General features: G+C 39.5%; 2 protein-coding genes across 3 annotated transcripts in view; both read right to left on the reverse strand.

Moving 5' to 3' along the window:
• Window positions 1-11,285, reverse strand: part of FAM171B (family with sequence similarity 171 member B) — an 81,587-nt gene extending 70,302 nt beyond the window's left edge. Inside the window, exon 1 of the mRNA XM_069577035.1 lies at window positions 10,887-11,285. Within this exon, the coding sequence (XP_069433136.1) occupies window positions 10,887-11,094 (208 nt within the window). The 5' untranslated portion in view covers window positions 11,095-11,285. The remainder of the gene's footprint in view (window positions 1-10,886) is intronic.
• A 5,033-nt stretch (window positions 11,286-16,318) lies between these two features.
• ITGAV (integrin subunit alpha V) overlaps window positions 16,319-20,424 on the reverse strand; it is a 106,309-nt gene continuing 102,203 nt past the window's right edge. For both annotated transcript variants that reach the window (XM_069577033.1, XM_069577034.1), the window contains exon 30: window positions 16,319-20,338. In XM_069577033.1, the coding sequence (XP_069433134.1) occupies window positions 20,243-20,338 (96 nt within the window). In that variant the 3' untranslated portion in view covers window positions 16,319-20,242. The remainder of the gene's footprint in view (window positions 20,339-20,424) is intronic.

Here is a 20,424-nt window from a genome sequence, read left to right on the forward strand (position 1 = left end):
GGGAAAGAGCTCACCTATCTTAGTCATATATGCTGTAAAGAAAATCAAATTATTCTTAGGTAACAGTTTTATCAGGCTTTGTATCTGCTAGGTGGTACCACAATTTCTTTTAAGATGTGGATGTGGGACCTGGAGATTACCATATGAAGTGAAGTAAATCAGAGAAAGAAAAATATCATGGGATCACTTATATGTGGAATCTGAAAAGAATAATGCAAATGAGCCTATTTATAAAACAGAAACAGATAGAGAAAAAAAAACTTATAGTTAAAAAAGGGAAAGACGGTGAGAAGGGATAAAATAGGAATTTGGAAGTAACATATACACACTATTATATATAAAACAGATAAACATAAGGACCTACTGCATAGCACAAGAACCATATTCAATATCTTGCTAATGATCTATAATGGAAAAAAACCTGAAAAAAGAACATATAATATATGTGTGTGTATATACAGCCTTCCCTGGTGGCTCAGATGGTATAGAATCCACCTGCAATGAAGAAGCCGCAGGTCATGCGGTTTGATCCCTGGGTCAGGAAGATCCCCTGGAGGAGGAAATGGCAACCTACTCTAGTATTCTTGCCTGGAGAATCCCATGGACAGAGGAGAGTGGCAGACTACAGTCCACAGGGTCGCAAAGAGTCAGACACGACTGGAGTGACTTAGCACACACACACGTAAAATATATATATATATATATATATATATATATATATATGGATATGGATATCTGTATGTATGTGAAAAAGTTAGGTGCTCAGTCGTGTCTAACTATTTGCAACCCCATGGACTGTAGTCAGCCAGACTCCTCTCTATCCATGGAATTCTCCAGGCAAGAATACTGGCGTGAGTAGCCACGCCCTTTTCTGGGGGATCTTCCTGACCTAGGAATCGAACCTGGGTCCCCCACATTGCAGATTCTTTACTGTCTGAGCCCCATGTGTGTGTACAGATATATGTATATATAAAACTGAATCACTTTGCTGTACACCAAAAACTAATAATATTATAAAGCAGCTATACGTCAATAAAAATTTAAGAATAAATAAAAACAAACTATTTCAGATACAGAGAAGAAACTAATGGTTATGGGGGCAGAGGGAAGACAGGGGTAGGGATTTAAGAGCAAAAACTACTGTGTATTAGATAAATAAGCTAGAAGGATGTATTATACAGCACAGAGAATATAATAACTATAAATGGAGTATTAACCTTTAAGAATTGTGAATCACTATAGTTGTACACCTGAAACATATAATATTGTAAATCAATGATATTTCAATTAAAAAATAACTGTCTTTTTTAAAAAAAGATTTACAGATTACCAGATTTTTCTTTTAAAGTGTTCCAGCTTATGTCATATACTTTTCAAACACAGCTAAAGCAAAGCACTTAAGAGAAGGCCATTTCTACCTCATCCCAGTTTTAAGAGCCAACAATTTCAAGACTTAAGGTTTAACTATATACAGCCATATTTTGACAGCTTTAACCTAGGGTTAGTCACTCAGTCATGTCTGACTCTCTGCGACCCCATGGATTGTAGCCCGCCATGGAATCTTTCAGGAAAGAATACTGGAATGGGTAGCCATTCCCTTCTCCAGGGGATCTTCCTGATCCATGGATAAACCTGGGTCTCCCACACTGCAGGCAGATTAATTTCTATCATTTCTAAAAATACTGCTGGTGGGGGGCAGGGTGGGGAGACAGGCAAGGGTGGAATGGGTCACCAAATCCAGGACCCCTGTAGCTTGAATTCCTGGTTACAGTTAACCCATCAGAAAAAACAAATCATCCATCTCCCATTCTGTTTCTGTTGTATCATATTTCTGTTACAAAAAAGAATTGGAATAGGTAGGTATGAATAAAACCAGGGACACTGGCATTAAGACATTGGATATGAAATTCTACAACATCCCTGGGTCACTTACCACCGAGGTAACCCAAAGGCCTCACGGTACAAGCCTTGGGTTGAGGCTGGATATTTCAACCAGCTTCCAACTAGTCAAGTGGTCAATGAAAGCCCAGCTAGTCCACAAATAAGAACTGCCATTGGCTTAGCTATATGAGTGTTCTAAATTTCAGCACAGCTAACGAGTGAATTAAAAGTTATAATTTATAAATGCTATTTCTCTACTGAACAGAAACAAAAGTAAACTAGGTACAATAACTGATGATAACTGGCAAATGTTTAATTTTAAATTAGCCCCTCAAGCGTTATGATATAGAAACCTAGTTGAGAAAAAAAAAAAAAAAGCACAGTAAATAGCAATTGAAATCTCGGTCACATATAAATAAAATTAATTTAAAATCTTAGTTTCCAAGCAAGACAGAGAAGCTTAACATGGAGAGATTAACAGGTATTATCAACTCAAGGCTTCAGAGAAGCCCAAGGCACTGCTGAGACACTCTACAGTCGCGATGCACGAGGTTATTGAGGCAGATCTGAAACAAGCATTGCTATTTCTTTGACACCCTCTGGGCTTCCTTGGTGGCTCAGCTGGTAAAGAATCTGCCTGCAGTGAGGGAGACCTGGGTTCAATCCCTGGGTCGGGAAGATGCCCTGGAGAAGGGAACGGCTACCCTCTCCAGTATTCTTGCCTAGAGAATTCCATGGACAGCGGAGCCTGGCACAAAGAATCAGGACAGGACTGAGCCACTTTTGCTTCACTTCACTGACACCCTCTACTGTACATGAAACGGCACCCCAAAATCACTTCTCATTTCAGGTCCAAAGGAACTGGCCTTTACACTCACAGACATCATCAACAAGTAGTTGAGAATGCTGCCTAGTCCTTATAACCCAGCCACAAAAAAGTAAGAGGCAGAGAATCTGGTATGTCTTGGACATATTGTGCTTACACAAAAGGGCAATTACAGAGACATCTCCAAACAGAATCTTCAAAGCAAACAGAAGCTGTTTTCTTAAGATTATTATATATTTCACTAAAATGCGCACAGCTTTCATAGTTTTAAAATTTTCCAGGTAACTACTCCAAAGCATACTTTTTTTTTTTTTTACCAGCAGCAGATGGAAAATCTTGTATCGATTTCCTAGCCAAGGCAACTTGGCTAGGAAAAAAAAATTAGGACACATTACATTAAACCAAGTCAATGAATGACAATACTGCCACTAACCTAGTCAAACAGACCGAGGCACGAGACTCAAGTTCAACATTTATATACTTAGGTGGAAGAGTTTTGTTTCCAAAAAATATTTCATAGTTTCTGCTCAGGCACAGTAAGAACAATGGAAAACCACCACTGAAACAAACTGGACTGAAATTCAACACAATGGCATGAGTTTTTCAACCTGTAATCAACACCAAGAAACAGCTCCCTTTGGTGATTAAAATCCTGGAAAGAAATCATAATTACTCCATCTGGGATTATGGCCTTCAAAGCATGAGTACCTTAGCTAAAACAGTCAATGTCTAGTCCTACTTCTACTGATTTTCAAATTCCTTGAACAGAAAAAAACACTAAGCAAATGCCTTCATGGATGGGAGATTTCAAACAGGTTTGCTTAAATCAAGAAGTTTAATCAAGTTTTTTGAACGTAATAAAAAGTATACAGTAATATTCTATACTGAATTTCACTATTTTCAAATTTTATTAAGTTAAATAGGCCCCAGCTATACAGAATATTAAAAAGGTTTTAACTTCAAAAGTACAAGAATGTAGCAGCTTCATTTATAATGGCTAAAACTGAAATAACCCAAACCTCCTTCAATAGAAGTGATAAATCAAACTGCAATAATTCATACCATGGAATACTACTCAGCAGTATAAAGGAATAAACTACTGAACAAGCAACAACATCGATGAAACCATTGGAAATTAGACTTAGCTAAAGAAGCTAGACAAAGAAGTACACGATATATGCTTCTATTTCATGGTCTAGAAAACACAAAATGACAAAAACAATCGAAACAGTTGTCAACGCGTCACGGTCAAAGACTGCCTGAGAAGGGGGCATGAGGGAACTTTCTAAGGCGATATAAATATTTTCTGTCTTAATAGGGGTGATACAGGGATGTATCCATTTGTCAAGAGACTACAGTTTATGCAACTACCTGAATCTGAAGTATGGAGGTCCATTAAGTAGCTCCTATAGTTCTTTTTTTTTTTCATGTCATTTTATAAGTCATTTTATGACTTTTGATATTTTTAAACTAATATTTACAAAATATATAATCATAAGCTAACTTGAAAATGACTTTTGAATTTTTTGCAAGACAAAACTAGAGTGATAATAAAATTTTAATGTCAGTTTCAGTTCAGTCGCTCAGTCGTGTCCAACTCTTTGCGAACCCATGAATCGAAGCACGCCAGGCCTCCCTGTCCATCACCATCTCCCGGCGTTCACTCAGACTCACATCCATCGAGTCCGTGATGCCATCCAGCCATCTCATCCTTGGTCATCCCCTTCTCCTCCTGCCCCCAATCCCTCCCAGCATCAGAGTCTTTTCCAATGAGTCAACTCTTCGCATGAGGTGACCAAAGTACTGGAGTTTCAGCTTTAGCATCATTCCTTCCAAAGAAATCCCAAGGCTGATCTCCTTCAGAATGGACTGGTTGGATCTCCTTGCAGTCCAAGGGACTCTCAAGAGTCTTCTCCAACACCACAGTTCAAAAGCATCAATTCTTCGGCGCTCAGCCTTCTTCACAGTTCAACTCTCACATCCATACATGACCACTGCAAAAACCATAGCCTTGACTAGACGGACCTTAGTCGGCAAAGTAATGTCTCTGCTTTTGAATATGCTATCTAGGTTGGTCATAACTTTTCTTCCAAGGAGTAAGCGTCTTTTCATTTCATGGCTGCAGTCACCATCTGCAGTGATTTTGGAGCCCCCCAAAATAAAGTCTGACACTGTTTCCACTGTTTCCCCATCTATTTCCCATGAAGTGATGGGACCAGATGCCATGATCTTCATTTTCTGAATGTTGAGCTTTAAGCCAACTTTTTCACTCTCCTCTTTCACTTTCATCAAGAGGCTTTTTAGCTCCTCTTCACTTTTCTGCCGTAAGGGTGGTGTCATCTGCATAGCTGATGTTATTGATGTTTCTCCCGGCAATCTTGATTCCAGCTTGTGTTTCTTCCAGTCCAGCGTTTTATATATATATATATATAAAATATATATATAAAATGTTGCTACTCTAAATCAAGCACCACTTTCCCCACCTAATAAACTAGCTTATTGTTTAAAAAGTGTAGTTTAGATATGTCCATTTTAATATAAATACATTTTACCGCTCCACTTCCCCTAAATCCCACATAGTAGAAATGAAAGGAACTGTGAAGGAAACAGGGACAGCAGAATTTGATCACTGTTAAAGCTGGGTGATGGGTATGACTTTATGAATACTATCCTGTTTACTTTCTATGCAATTGACATTTTCCAAGCTAAAAGGTTTAAAACTACTTATCAGTGAAATGGTATGGCCTTAAGAGAAGCAGAAGATACTAAGAAGAGGTGGCAAGAATACACAGACGAACTATATACAATAAAGATCTTAATGACATAGAGAACCATGATGGTGTGATCACTAACCTACAGCCAGATATCCTGGAGTGCAAAGTGAAGTGGGCCTTACGAAGCATCATTATGAACAAAGTTAATGGAGGTGATGGAATTCCAGCTGAGCTATTTCAAGTCCTAAAAGATGATGCTGTCAAAGTGCTATGCTCAAAAGGCCAGCAAATTTGGAAATCTCAGCGGTGGCCACAGGACTGGAAAAGGTCAGTTTTCATCCCAATCTCAGAGAGGCAATGCCAAAGAATGTTCAAACTACTGCACAACTGCACTCATCTCACACACTAGCAAAGCAATGCTCAAAATTCTCCAAGCAAGTCTTCAACAGTGCATGAATTGAGAATTTCAGATGTTCAAGCTGGATTTAGAAAAGGCAGAGGAACCAAAGAGCAAATTGCCAACATCTGGTGGATCATGGAAAAAGCAAGAGAGTTCCAGAAAAACATCTGCTTCACTGACTGTGCCAAAGCCTTTGACAGTGTGGATCACAACAAACTTTGGAAAATTCTTCAAGAGATGCGAATACCAGACCACCTGACCTGCCTCCTGAGAAATCTGTATGCACGTCAAGAAGCAATAGTTAGAACTGGACATGAAACTAGACTGGTTCCAAATCGGGAAAGGAGTACATCAAGACTATATATTGTCACCCTGCTTATTTAACTTATATGCAGAGTACATCATGAGAAATGCTGGGCTGGAGGAAGCACAAGCTGGAACCAAGATTGTGAGGAGAAATATCAATAACCTCCGATATGCAGATGACACCACCCTTATGGCAGAAAATGAAGAGGAACTAAAGAGCCTCTCGATGGAAGTTAAAGAGAAGAGTGAAAAAGTTAGCTTAAAACTCAACATTGAAAAAACGAAGATCATGGACTCCAGTCCAATCATATGATGGCAAATATATGGGGAAACAATGGAAACGGTGACAGACTTTATTTTCTTGGGCTCCAAAACCACTGCAGATGCTGACTGCAGCCATGAAATTAAAAGACACTTGCTCCTTGGAAGAAAAGCTATGACCAACCTAGACAGCATATTAAAAAGCAGAGACATTACTTTGCCAACAAAGAACCACATAGTCAAAGCTATGGTTTTTCTAGTAATCATGTACGGATATGAGAGTAGGACCATAAAGAAAGGTGAGCACCAACAAATTGATATTTTTGAACCGTGACATTGGAGGAGACTCTTGAGAGTCCCTTGGACTGCAAGGAAATCAAATCAGTCAATCCTAAAGGAAATCAGTCCTGAATATTCATTGAAGGACTGATGCTGAAGCTCCAATACTTTGGCCACCTGATGCAAAGAGTCAACTCATTAGAAAAGACTCTGATGTTGGGAGAGAGTGAAGGTGAGGAGAGAAGGGGATGACAGAGGGTAAGACGGTTGGATGGCATCACTGACTCAAGGGACATGAGTTTGAGCAAGCTCTGGGAGATGGTGATGGACAGGGAGGCCTAGTGTGCTGCAGTCCATGGGGTCGTAAAGAGTCAGACATGACTGAGTGAATGAACTGAATCAGTGAAACACACAATCACTGATATACACAGTATATTAGTATAAAGACACATTTATACTGTGACAACACACCCCTCAACAAGCTTTCATTGTATGTAGAAGACTTTTATAAAAATCCATGGAGGTTCCCTGTGGTTGCACTTCAGGTGGAGAACCTGAAATGGAGCTCACCATTTTCTCCAGCTCTGCTCACCCCAACCTCCAGTATGCCTCCCATCTAATAGGCCACCAGACTAGATATGATATTATTGTTTCAATTACTACCAACCCTCAAATTAATTCTTCCCTCATCCCTCAAATATTTATTTCTAACAATTACTGGTGGAGGAGGAGAAATCAGAGCTGCTGCTCTGACACTAGAGAAAATAGATCTCAACTTTCGTCTTTTTTCTTGCTACTCTGAGGATGATGTTTTAGAAGTTAATGAGATAACAGATTTGTTTTTATACCTTGATTTTATAAATCTCATATTCAACTTCTTTAACGTCACTTTCTTATTTCTCAGCTATATAAAGAGACAAAACTTTTGAAAATAATAAAATCTGAAGTAAAAGTCAACAGTCAGTTTTTCTGTATGGACTTATGAAGCTCAATCATATACGCGTCACTAAACATGTCTTATTAGTTTTCTACATTTTGCCTGAGAAGGGCAAATGTCTGAAAAATCAGAAGCACCATACAGAGTCAAAGAAAAATCTGCCAGGCTCAGTCAGAGCTATTTAAAGGTATATAATACCCTCCTAGGTCATAAGAGAATTATAAGTGCCCTGGGGTAAAGAATCTTGACAGAACCTAAAAAGTGGACTTAAGTATTGTTCTAGAAGTTGTCTGCAGTCAAGATAAACAGTGAAATTAGCTAAAATTAAAAGTCCAAGATAAATGTACTTTATAACCTCCTCCTATAAATATTTCTACCTACCATTTATTTTTATATGCCCCTGCTAAATTTCAGTGAAGAATTTCACAAGATGTTAAATAACATAAACTCAAAGTAAAAGAGATGCCCAATGCCAACATTAGTTTATTCATTCAAAAAACTTAATGTGGGCCTATGAGTCACATATGCCCTTCTAGGTGCTAGAAAGATATGTAATAATTCTCTGTAATAATGAACAAAGCAAAGTTCATGCCCTCAGAGAGCTTACAGTCTAGTAAGAGGAGACAGGTTTACAAGAAGGGCTGAGGATATTAAATGCTGTGGAGGAGAATCATTCGGAAAAGACCATGCAGATTGCTATTTAATATAACGGTCAGAAAAGCTTCTCTGTTCGAGTGATATCTGAGCAAATCTGATGATGTGAAGGTCCAGAATTCCAGGCAGAGAAAATGAAAAGCACAAAGGTCCCACACCAGAGCCCACTTGCCAACGGAAGAAGCAGAGAGAGAGTGTGGCCCCAGCACTCAGTTAGGGAGACAGCCAAGGGACACAGGAAGGAGGCGGACATAGAGGATGCAGGCCTTTGAAGGCCATTTTCAGGGTCTGGGCATCTAGTCTGAGAGCCATGGGAAGCCACTGTGGGACTGTGAGCTGAAATGGTCCTACTTAATATTTTTTAAAAGATTACTAACTGTGTGAGGAGAACAGAGAGCAGAGGAACAAAGGTTGAAGCAGGAAGACCATTTCAATCTAGATCACAATGTGCTCAGAGGAATATTTTACCTTCTTTGTGTACAGGTTGTGTTTCATTCGGCAGCCCAATGTGTGTGTTAGTCGCTCAGTTCTGCCCGACTCCCTGTGACCCCACGGACTGTAGCCCGCCAGGCTTCTCTGTCCCTGAGATTCTCCAGGCAAGAATACTGGAGTGGATTGCCGTTCCCTTCTCCAGAGATGCAACCCAATATCTCTAACTAAAACAGCAATCAACTGAATTGCTCTCCTAGTTGGCACTGCCTTAGAGAGGTAGAGTTTTTGAGGGAAATGCAAGAGTCATATTACTTTTCAGGCTCTAGTCTGATCTGTTGGCTAGTGGTTCCTTTATCTCCATTAGTCTAACAGGTAAATATGCTCCTAAACTGCATTTCCCTCCAAATAATCCTTTTCAAAAATATTCTATCCCAAATACCAGAAAGCAAATATTTTCACATGCATGCAGAATACAGAAGTTTCTCATATTATTTCACAACGGCAGTAGTCAAAACCCATGTTACAAATATTTCTGAAAGATAAATCCAAATAAAAATATACTGTAAACCATAGTTCATCTCTACTCTCAGACTTCTGTTCCGTAATTTATGAAATCATGAAGACAGGCTCTCAGTCACTCTCCTATCTCTCATTTCCTTAAATTCAGCGAACATTGTGTCTAACAGCTGCCTCACTGAAGCCCTGTGGTTAGCAATGCCCGTTATAAAAAGCCAGGAAGGAAAACCACCACCCTCTGCACACCTTTCAGGACTCTCAGCCATGCTCAAGTGTTATTAATTGGTTTAAAAGGGTGTCAGGAATACATGCTTTCCTCCACACTGTGGTGATTTCATCCTTTGCTCAGAGCACTCTGATAAATTAAATCATCCTGGCTGTGTCAGGAATCGCAGCTGGTGTTGCCAGAGTACTGCTCTTTGAGGATGAACAAGCAGTAAAAAAATAAGATACTGAACCCTACTCTTCAAAAATCTCATTTTCAGCATCTTGTATGATGTTACTAGTTAGGATTTTAAAGCAAAATTAAATGTTACAATTCACTTTGGTTTTGCAGAAACCTAAGTCCACTTGCCAAAAAAACTGATGGCTTTTTTTCTTTCCAAATAGCAGGCAGCTTCTACAGTAGGGAAGGGAACTGGGGTGGGGGGTGGGGAGAAGCTATTAAAATGGACAATCCCGCTTTTTGCTTACCGGTGGAGACTTAATGGAGGGGAACCAGGCAGGAACGGAGGGACTGTTACAGCTACAGATACTGAAAGGGACTTCCTCACCCTCACTGAATAGTGCGGAGAATCTGCCTCATTACCTCCTACTAACAAGGAAGGAGATTCCCCTCTCTGGGGGCAGGCTTTGCTATACCAACATCCACTACAGACTTGATCTCAACCACCCCCTCTCTCCTTTTCCCTTTCCTTCAATCACAAACTCCCATTTCATTTTTGGTTTGTTTCATTTTTATTAAACAGAAGACGTTCTTGCAAACTGCCTTAAAACCATTCCCAGCATAAGAAGAGATAGAAATAAATAATAAACTAAATCAAGATTTTTCTCTAGAGCCAAATTTAAATATACAGGCGGAGCCAGATGATGAAAAGGGGTGTGTGGGTGTCTATCGCAAAATTTTTCAGTCTCCAGGAGAGAAAACGTTACAGAACAGAAGGCTAAAGGGATGTGAGAACCGTGTGTGTGTGTGTGTGTGTGTGTGTGTGTGTGTCTGTGTGTGTGTAACTCATTCCCAGGCTAAAAGGATTTGAGAACCGTGTGTGTGTGCGTGTGTGTGTGTGTATGTGTGTAACTCATTCCCAGGCTAAAAGGATTTGAGAACCGTGTGTGTGTGTGTGTGTGTGTGTGTACACACAATCATCCCCAGGGCAGAGGGAAAATTCAGGAAGGGAGAAGAAAAGGATCAATCGAGGCAGTCTCTCAATCCCATCCCTCCCGACCCCTCCCCACCCCACTGCAGTGCTCTGCGCTTACCAAAAAGCTCATCACCCAAAGGGCAGATTCCCGAAACCAAAGCAAAGCCTCAGTCCTGGGGCAGGCAGGCTGGGGAGATGGGGGGTGGGTAGAGACAGGCGATGGAAAACCATCTGGCTAGGGATTGCGCGAGGCGGCCAGCGAAATCAGAAACAGTCGCCGGTGGAGATGGAAAGGCAGGGCCGGGCTCCTGGGACCTACCTGGAGCAGCGGCTGTAGAGGATGCCCCGGGCACCTCCGGCCTCTCTTCCTCAGCTTCCTCCCGCTGCCGTTGCTGCTGCTGGATGAGGCTGAGGTCGGAGCGGCTGAGCTCGGCTCTGGCGGCCGCGGGGACCAGCCTCGCCTTCAGCAGCACCGCGGCCAGGCCGAGGAGCAGGGTGCAGGGGACGCGCCGGCTGAGCCTCGCCATGGCCGAGAGCCAGAGGGCCGCGGCGGCATATTGCGGAGCTGCGCGCGGCAGCGGGCGCCAGGGCTGCGGGCTCCGGCTGCGCCCGCCCGCTCGCGCCCCCTCGCGCAGTCTGCCTCGCACACGCTCAGCAGGAGGAGGCCGCAGAGGCGGAGGGGACGCCGCGGGAGGAGGAGGGGGAAGCTAGCATCCTCGCGCACGTGATGCGGGAGGCGGGACGAACCCGGCGCCAGGGACCGCGGCTCCGCGGTCAACCCGGGGCTGGGCTGCTCCAAGGGCGCGCACGCGGCGGGGTGCTGGGGCTCGGTGCGACTGGTGGCCTCCGAGGGTAAACGGAAAAGGAGAGCCTTTCAGGGGACTGGCAGACCAGGTCCTCCAGCCCCTACCGAGACACAGAAATTTTGCAGAAAGTGGAATAAAATTCCCTTCACCTGACCGCAAAGAAGAGCAGGTGATATTAACATATTGATTACCCTCCTACAACACGCGAGGCTGCACCAACGAATCCAAAAGCCAGGTCTCTTAACCATATGGGCTTTGGGGCACCGCGGCCATCATTGGTTAGCTCGAAATTAAACTACAGTTCTCCAGATTTTGATTAAACTTACTTTTTCTTCCCAAGTTGAATTTTCTTTCCGTATCATAAAATGTCCTTAATTACATTTTGTCTAGTTATAGTCTACAGTTTTCATTTGCTCAATGTTTTTCTAAATGCTTACGAGGTGCTTACCGCGTGCGTTCCAGTATTTTGATCAGGATTTGAATAAGCAAGATAGAATCCCTGCGTTCTATGAGCTCACTAGCTGTTAGGGCAGAGGAATATAAAAGCAAATTATAACCCAAGGTGATGAAGAAACACTACATACAACACGCAGAAATTACATCAAATTGGAAGAAATTAACAATGTGGTATATGGAAGGGGGCTATGAAACAATAGGAGAGGTGGAGTTTAAAGATTACGAGTTCCACACATAGGTGGGGGCAACCAGGTCATCCAAAAGGTGGAGATGTGTGTGTGTGTGTGTGCGAGAGTGTGCACATACACCTAGAGGTAACAGTGCAGTGTGCTTGGAAAATTGTAAACAATGATTGTCATAGAGTGACAGTGTTTTAGATTGAAACAGGACAGTGGAGATCAGGTCATTAAAAAAAAAAAGCAAACTTGTATAGTACATAGTGTGGAGGCACTGTTCAGGCACCTTATACACATTAACTCTTTACATTAACCTTAAAGAAGGCTGAACACGATGAATTGATGCTTTTGAACTGCGGTACTGGTGAAGACTCTTGAGTCCTTTGCACAGCAAGGAAATCAAACTAGTCAATCCTAAAGGAAATCAACCATGGATTCACTGGAAGGACTGATGCTGAAGTTGAAGCTCCAATACGCTGGCCACCTGATGCAAAGTCAACTCTGCAAAGACTGTGATGCTGGGGAAAATTGAGGGCAAGTGGAGAGGGGGGCAACAGAAGATGAGATGGCTGAATGGCCATCACTAACTCAAAGGACGTGAGTTTGAGCAAACTCAGAGGTAGTGAAGCCTGGTGTGTGCAGTTCATGGGGTCACAGAGTCAGACATGACTTAGTGACTGAACATTAACCTTGAATGTTACTTAAGGAAACTAAAATTTACACTGCAAGTGATTATGAAATAGTGAAAGAAATTAATCAGGGAAGGGACTTGCTGCCAGTCTGTTTCAAAGGATCACTATGCTATCAGTATGGAAGATGGATTTTAGAGGGGTAGATTGGCAGAGAGGAGGCTGGTGTAGTGGTGTTTGTGAAAGCCAGTGAGAAAATACCAGGCTAGTGAGATTGGAAAGGAGAGGAAAGGTGTAGAAAAAAAGAGTGGGAGATTCCGTACGTAGGGCTAGATCAGCAGACATGGTTTATTGGTATGGAGAAGTGAGGTATGTGCAGTATGATTCACATGGCCAAACAGATTTTGGCTTTTTCAAGATTAGCTGGTACTACTGACTACAGAATCGTGGTAAACCATGGCTTGGTTAGCTGTAGTCTCTGCATTTGGAGTACCTCTGGGACATGTCATCATATAATGTGAATGCGATCTATGACATCACTTCCTTTACCTTCATACTAGATTCAGCTGATCTGGCTGACTGGACAGTCCCTTTCCACACTCACCACTCTTTTGTGTTCCTCCCAATTTTCCCAACATGCTGGAAAAGAACAAATTTCTCACTAGTGGAAAATTATTTGGTCAAAGATATGAAACTGGTTCCATAAAAAATAACAGGCATTGTACACACGTTATCGCATTCTACAAATTAGCTCTCGTTTTCCTTTTCTTTTGGAAAAGACTGATGCTGGGAAGGATGGAGGGCAAGGAGAGAAGGGGGTGACCGAAGATTAGACAGTTGGATGGTATCAGTGACTCAATGGACTCAAGTTTGAGCAAACTCCAGGAAACAGTGGAGGTCAGAGGAGCCTGGCATGCTGCAGTCCATGAGGTTGCAAAAAGTCGGACATAACTTAGTGATGAACAGCATCCTGTTTAGTAAATGGAAACACTGAAGATCAGAGCAGCAACTGTCTTGCCCAAGGCTATACTAATATGTGCCTTTACCTTTCCACAATGCTTGAAACTTCAAATGAGCTTACATTGTTTCTTAGTGATTTTTAGACAAAAATAAACTCGATGGCCTACAATTTTTGGAAGAGAAATGCCAAAATGAGAGCCCTCACACTAAATACCACTATTCCATCATGGCTTTGCCTCACCTGTAAAAGCAGGAGCTACTGGGGGGTGAGGTGAGGCTTGAATGCAGTCTTTAATTAATCAGGCTGTTTGTGTTGCATTTTCTTTCCAACTTACCTCTGCTCTTGGAGAGAAAAAAGGGAGAAAATGGAAATGGCTCCAGAATCCTGACTAGCACATCAGAAGGAAAGGAATATTGCCAGAATTTTGTCATCCTGCCTTATGGTGGCCAAGTCATCTTTAATATATTAGAGACTGACCTTCCAGAGGCAAAGTTGCTGATTTCACAGCTACCAATGGAGGAGGAAGGGTGTGAAACCCGTCAATAATACAGACTATTTGAAGAAATAAGATTAATCAAGATGGTTTTTAAATGACTTTTAAATGTTCCATTATGCATAGCTTATGCTTTATTTTTGTGCAATATACAAAAGCCATATTATTTGACGCAATCAGGGCTAGTAGTTGGTGAATCAAAAAAGTAGGTCAAGGGACAAAATCAATGTAAACATATTTTAAAAGAAGCAGATATATATTCACTTATCAACCTTTTGATGTAGGGTTAATAATTGTTTTTTAACCAAACCCCAAGGGTTTGAAGTAGTAAACCACAATTACAATGCATGGCTATTACTTGAAGTTTTCGGTAAAGTGGAGGTTCTTAAAAACTCTTGTCAAGCAATTTGAATGGCAACTTCTTCTATTTGTAATTTCTCTCCAATTTTACAATTTCCTCACCCACTTTTTTTTTATAGAAAAATATTTTATTTAAATTTATATTTCATCCATTCCTTCTAACACATAGAACTGCCAAAAAAACAATTGTGTAAACAAACATAACTGACCTTCATCATAGATACAGGCCAACTGATGGAGACAAAACCAAGCGGATGTTGACGAAGGGGTGTCCTGCCAATTGCATGTACTTTACCTGTCAGCCAGTGTGTTTTACAAAGGAATGGAAGATGCTAGTTAATCTAGGAAATTATTTTCAGTTCTTAATCCATAATACCATTCAAGTTTATGGTGTTATTCAGTCGCTAAGTCATGTCTGACTCTGTGACCCCATAGACTACAGCACACCAGGCTCCTGTGTCTTCCTTTCTCTCAGAGTTTGCTCAAATTCATGTCCGTTGAGTCAGTGATGCTATCGAACCAGCTCATCCTCTGCCACCCCCTTCTTCCTTTGCCTTCAATCTTTCCCAGCATCAGGGTCTTTTCCAGAGTTGGCTCTTTGCATCAGGTGGCCAAAGTATTGGAGCTTCAGCAACAGTCCTTCAATGAATATTCAGGACTGATTTCCTTTAGGATTGACTGGTTTGATCTCCTTGCAGTCCAAGGGACTCTCAGGAGTCTTCTCCAGTACAATTCAAAAGCATCACTTCTCCAATGCTCAGCCTTCTTTATGGTCCAACTCTCACATATAATGTAATCACTAATGTTAGAACTTTGTTTTTATTAATATACTGCAGGAGCCGTCAGAAAGCAGAGTATAATACCATATGTATCTATATAATAATTCTTCCCTGCTTAAGATCTCCTGGTACTTCACTATTGCTCTTAGCAAAACATCCAAAATCCCCAACAAACTGACAAAGCCCTTTACAATATATCCTTTGACTATGCAGGCTCATCTTTTGATTATTTCCTATATAAATACAGAGATGGGGGTTCTTGAGAAGAGAGAAGGGAAGGGAAGGGTGTATTTTATTCCCTTGAGCTAGAACTGAATTATTTGGGTTGCAGATACTTATTTCCTCTGCCTGGACCTCTACTCCCTCATGTCTTTAAATGACAAGCCCCCACAGACACTGAAGGTTAGCTTATATATTACCTTCCTGAGGCTACTTTGCCTAATATCCTTAGCTTTGATTAGGAACCCCTGCTACGAACTTTCACAACACCTCTTCTTTCCCCTTAGGACTCTTATTACATAAAATGGATATTTTCTTGCTTGTATCCTCACTAGTGTAGGTTCCACAAAGACCAGGGCCATCATGTTCACAGCTTTATCTCCAGTTCCTGCCACAAGGCCCAACACCGATTGTTTGATAACTTGGTTGATTAAATCAATAAATCAAAATTTTTCTTACTTGAGCATCTATGTTTATTACAGAAAGTTGATAGGCACATAGATAGATTTCAATTTTTTATGAATTTTTATTGGAATATAGTTACTTTACAATGTTGTGTTAGTTTCTGCTGTACAGAAACCTGTTACATATACCCCTCGTTTTTTGGATTTCCTCCCCATTTACGTCACCACAGAGCACTGAGTTAGAGTTCTCTAAGCTATACAGTAGGTTCTCATTAGTGATCTATTTTATACACAGTGTCAATAGTGTGTATATGTCAACCTCCACCTCCCAACTAACACTCCTAAGAATTGGGACTTTTAAAGAGGCGTGCCACCTCTTTGAGGTCATCCGTTTAGTGCATTGTTGCTGGCTCCTGTGATTAAAAAAACAACATCACAGAAGGAAAATATAACATCCACGCACAAAAGTGGCACCACATGCTCAAGTTTATTGAACAGACACAAGTTACACATTGGAAACTAATAAGAAGAACACTGTACCAGTTTTCACTAACTCAAATCAAGTTAGCAAATCACAAATTTTAGAACACACTCATTTTATGCCTCACCCAATGTGGGTGATCACAAGAGAGCTAAAGAAAGAAAATGACTTTCTATGTTACCTAGGTAGGAAATTAATTGATATACACAACTTCCAAGTAACTTTAAGATACTGCAAAGTGTTTCAAAACTACCAGGGAACAGTTCATGTCCAGCCTGAAATAAATTGTAGGATGAATAAAGGGTAGAAGGACCTTTTAGGGGCAAATAACTTCATTCATATATCCATCTCAGAATCCCTCCTTCCTGCTAACAAAAATACTAATAAATTCTTTTAGATTAGGTTTACTAAATTAGACTTTGAAATATCTAGGTTTGGTTACATTGTTATATTGCACTTGAGAAGAACGACAGCGAAAAAATCAAAGATTCAGTACCTCTGCCAAGAAATTCATTATGTGTGAGAAATTACAATGAAATACAAGCATACATGCATGCTACATGATACGTTCACTGTCCAAACTAGCCTACCAACAAGTTAAAAGAAATATTCTCTACAACACTAAGCATTACATCATTTCATTCTCTATTTTTGATCTTATATTCAATTTTCAAATATTGCATTTTTCTTATTAATCCAACTATCACATATATAAGCTATCCAAGAGCAGTAACACAGTGATACTGAGATAAGTAACAGTTGTACACAAATATTCCAAGAATGGCTTATTCTTTGCAAGCTCAACACTACATTCTGTAACACAGGAACATCTATCAATTTACAGACTGTACCCTTTATAAAAAACCTGCTGATCTTATACACTATACTTTTGCCACATAAATCTCTCTTAGGGTTATGATTCACTATCAGAAATCTTTCACATCCTCTTAAAGAAGTCAGTATAGCCTCTAACACTTGAATTTTCTCTTTATATAAAGTATTAATGAAAATTTACTATGAATAATTAGTTTCAAAACAGGTAGAATTGTGGCACTAATATTTTGATTAACTGTTTTACAACTCAGTATTAAGAACTTAATCAGAATTACAATAATCACTAATTACAACAGAAAGGTAAAGGGAAGAAAAGGAAAGAGCATCCCTCACACACGTTTCTCAAAATATTAAGTCTGAAATAAATGCCTACATAAGAAATCAACAACATAATCAATTTCTTACCAATATCAAATGTTTTATGATATTCCCAACTCCAACGATATGTGATTTCTTAAACTGAATCAGATTATAAGAATTTTACAGTCAAAGTAGCTTTCAGTTCTCAATAAATCAAATACAGCAGTGATTATTTCTTGACATTTTAACCAAAACATTTATGTTACTTTAATCCCAACATTTTGCCAAATATTTTCTTCAAAGGCTAGGTTTTTAGTCTTCAAAGACTAGACTACCATATTTTTGTAGAGATAATTTTTTTTTAAAAGAAAACACTATTGCTTTAAACTACAGTTCACAAGAACAATTTAAAACAACATGTTAATTTTCATGACAGGACCCCAAGTCTCCTCCAGTCTAATGCTCTCCCAACTGAGCTCTCTTGGCTCCTCCTTCAATCTCATAAAAGATTCTATCTTGAGAGAAGAGGCCATAAAAGGAACAGACTGTGCAAAAGCAAACAGGAACATTTAACTTTTCGCAAGAGTGACTTTCTATCCAACAGGTATTTTCAGGAATGACCGCTATTAGATGGGAAAAAGGGGAGGGAAATGCTGTTCTAGACCAACTTAGCAACTGTCTTGGGGCAGGCACTAGGATAAAAAATGTTTTACTTAAAAAACTTCAAATTTATTGGTAACAAAAATACTTATTGTGTATGACTACCTACGATGTTTTAAGCTACTAGTAAAATCTATATTACAACACCGATTAATTTTCAAAATCACTAAAGCTAAATATAGGGTCTTGTCAATGTTCTAACTTGTACAACTCACCTACATATGCCTCTATTTTATGAATGTATTCTAGTTTAGCCACTTGTGTAGGGAGTTATAACACAAGCCATGGCAAGAAAATTTCAATTATTTTTAAAACATGGAAAAATATTCAATTATCTAAGGGAAATATTTATCATCGCCTAATGAAGGCAGTAGTTAAAAAGCTATTGAACTCTCAATTTCTAATGCACAACATGATGTAATTATACAAAAATAGGTATAATTAACAGTTATCCCCAGGCCTGGAGGAACTGTGAATAATTCACATAATCTTATAGAAGATTCATCACCCTACACACTTAAAAAACTACAACTTGCCACCTGTACAGGTTTTCTTTAAAAATCCTAGAAAAGTAGTTTATATTAGTAAAACTAAAAAAATTTTAAAAGGTTTCCAAATAACTTGAATTGCCTATAAAATAACCTCTAAGAAGTTATTATGATAGCTGAGACTGGTTTTACATGTTATACCTGGTTTCAACTGAGGTAATATCCATGTGAGTAGCATCATGCTATTGCTAGAAGTAAACCAGTGAGCTACCTTAAGAATTTCAATTCCATGCATCTCTCGTGGGATTCAGAGGTTGAGTGCACATTCTTATAAATTGTAAAGTTTTCTCATTGATCTTGACACATTCTCAATAACAGTTTTGAAAATATAAGGAAAAATACATATATAGGAGGAAAATAAATTAATCCCAACTAAAAACTCTTGCCCTAATCTAAGAACAAACTATTCAATAAGCAACTCTGTCAAAGAACTACATAGCCTTTTAATTTAAATGCTTTTTTTTTCTGGTATTGTCTACAGCCATACTAATGCAATAGAATATACTTTGGAAACAATTTCTAATTCCATATAGCTTCAAGCATCATGATGTTTAGCAGAAATTAAACAATTACACAAAAGAGGCAATTTTGATTATAAAACTAATTTTTAGTATAAGTTGACTTAAAGGATTTGAAATATAACTTGTGTGTTTATTAGTCGCTCAGTCAAGTCCAATTCTATGTGACGCCATGGACTGTAGCCTGCCAGACTCCTCTATCCATGGAATTTTTCAGGCAAGAGAACTCCAATACTGGAGTGGGTTGCCATGCCCTTCTCCAGGGAATCTTGACCCAGGGTTGGAACCCACATCTCCTGCATTGCAGGTAGATTCTTTACTGCTGAGCTACCAGGAAAAACTAATTTTTTAGTATAAGTTGACTTAAAGGATTTGAAATAGAATTTAAACTTACACAAAATAAAATGTAATCAAATGGACTGTGGATAAAAATATAAATAAAAGTTTAATAGCATGTACTCAATTTTCACATTAAAACAAAAATCTGTACCTTTGCAGTTACAAGAAAGAGTTTTGATGGGATCATGCTTTGTTCTTTTTTTAAAGTCCTACCACATAGGTAATATTAAAATCCAAGTTTATACAGCTATTAAGTAAGCTTGAAAACTCAAGTGTAGTGTAATGTGTATTAACATTATGTATCTGCACAAAAGATGTGGATCCTAAGGTCCAAATTTGGATTGCTTTAAAACAACAAAAACAACGACAAACGAAATCCAACATACAAAATCAGAAACAGTAATTGTAGGAGGTACTATTTTAGATAAAGTGGTAACTCAGGCACTATCTTATGTACACTGAAGAAGACCTATCACTTGAAATGTTATTATTTAAATACCTAAAAACACAAGTCAGTAGGTGTATTAAATGTATGTCTGAACTTAATCAGGATGAAAAGGATGACAAATATTGCTCTCACTTTGTGGTTAACACCAATGGGCACCATCAGCAGTACAGTCTTGGAATTTTATTCCTCAGGAAGGAAATTAAAATCTCAACTAAAGTTGGAACTTCTAATGGATCAGGATGTAGCATAACCTAAAAATTACAGTTAAGTTTCTGAGTTTCCTTCACCATTTTCATGAGGCTGAAGCTGTTCCCTTTCTTGCTCTTCTTGAGGTGGCCGTACACGCTTAAAAAAGCCCATCTGTCAGTTGAAAAAAAAATAAAACTAACATCACTGCTACATCAATGAAGAATACAGAAAGTATTCTGAGTGACCATAATAAGGCC

Source organism: Ovis canadensis, chromosome 2, assembly GCF_042477335.2.
Source record: "Ovis canadensis isolate MfBH-ARS-UI-01 breed Bighorn chromosome 2, ARS-UI_OviCan_v2, whole genome shotgun sequence".
Classification (NCBI taxonomy): Eukaryota; Metazoa; Chordata; class Mammalia; order Artiodactyla; family Bovidae; genus Ovis; species Ovis canadensis.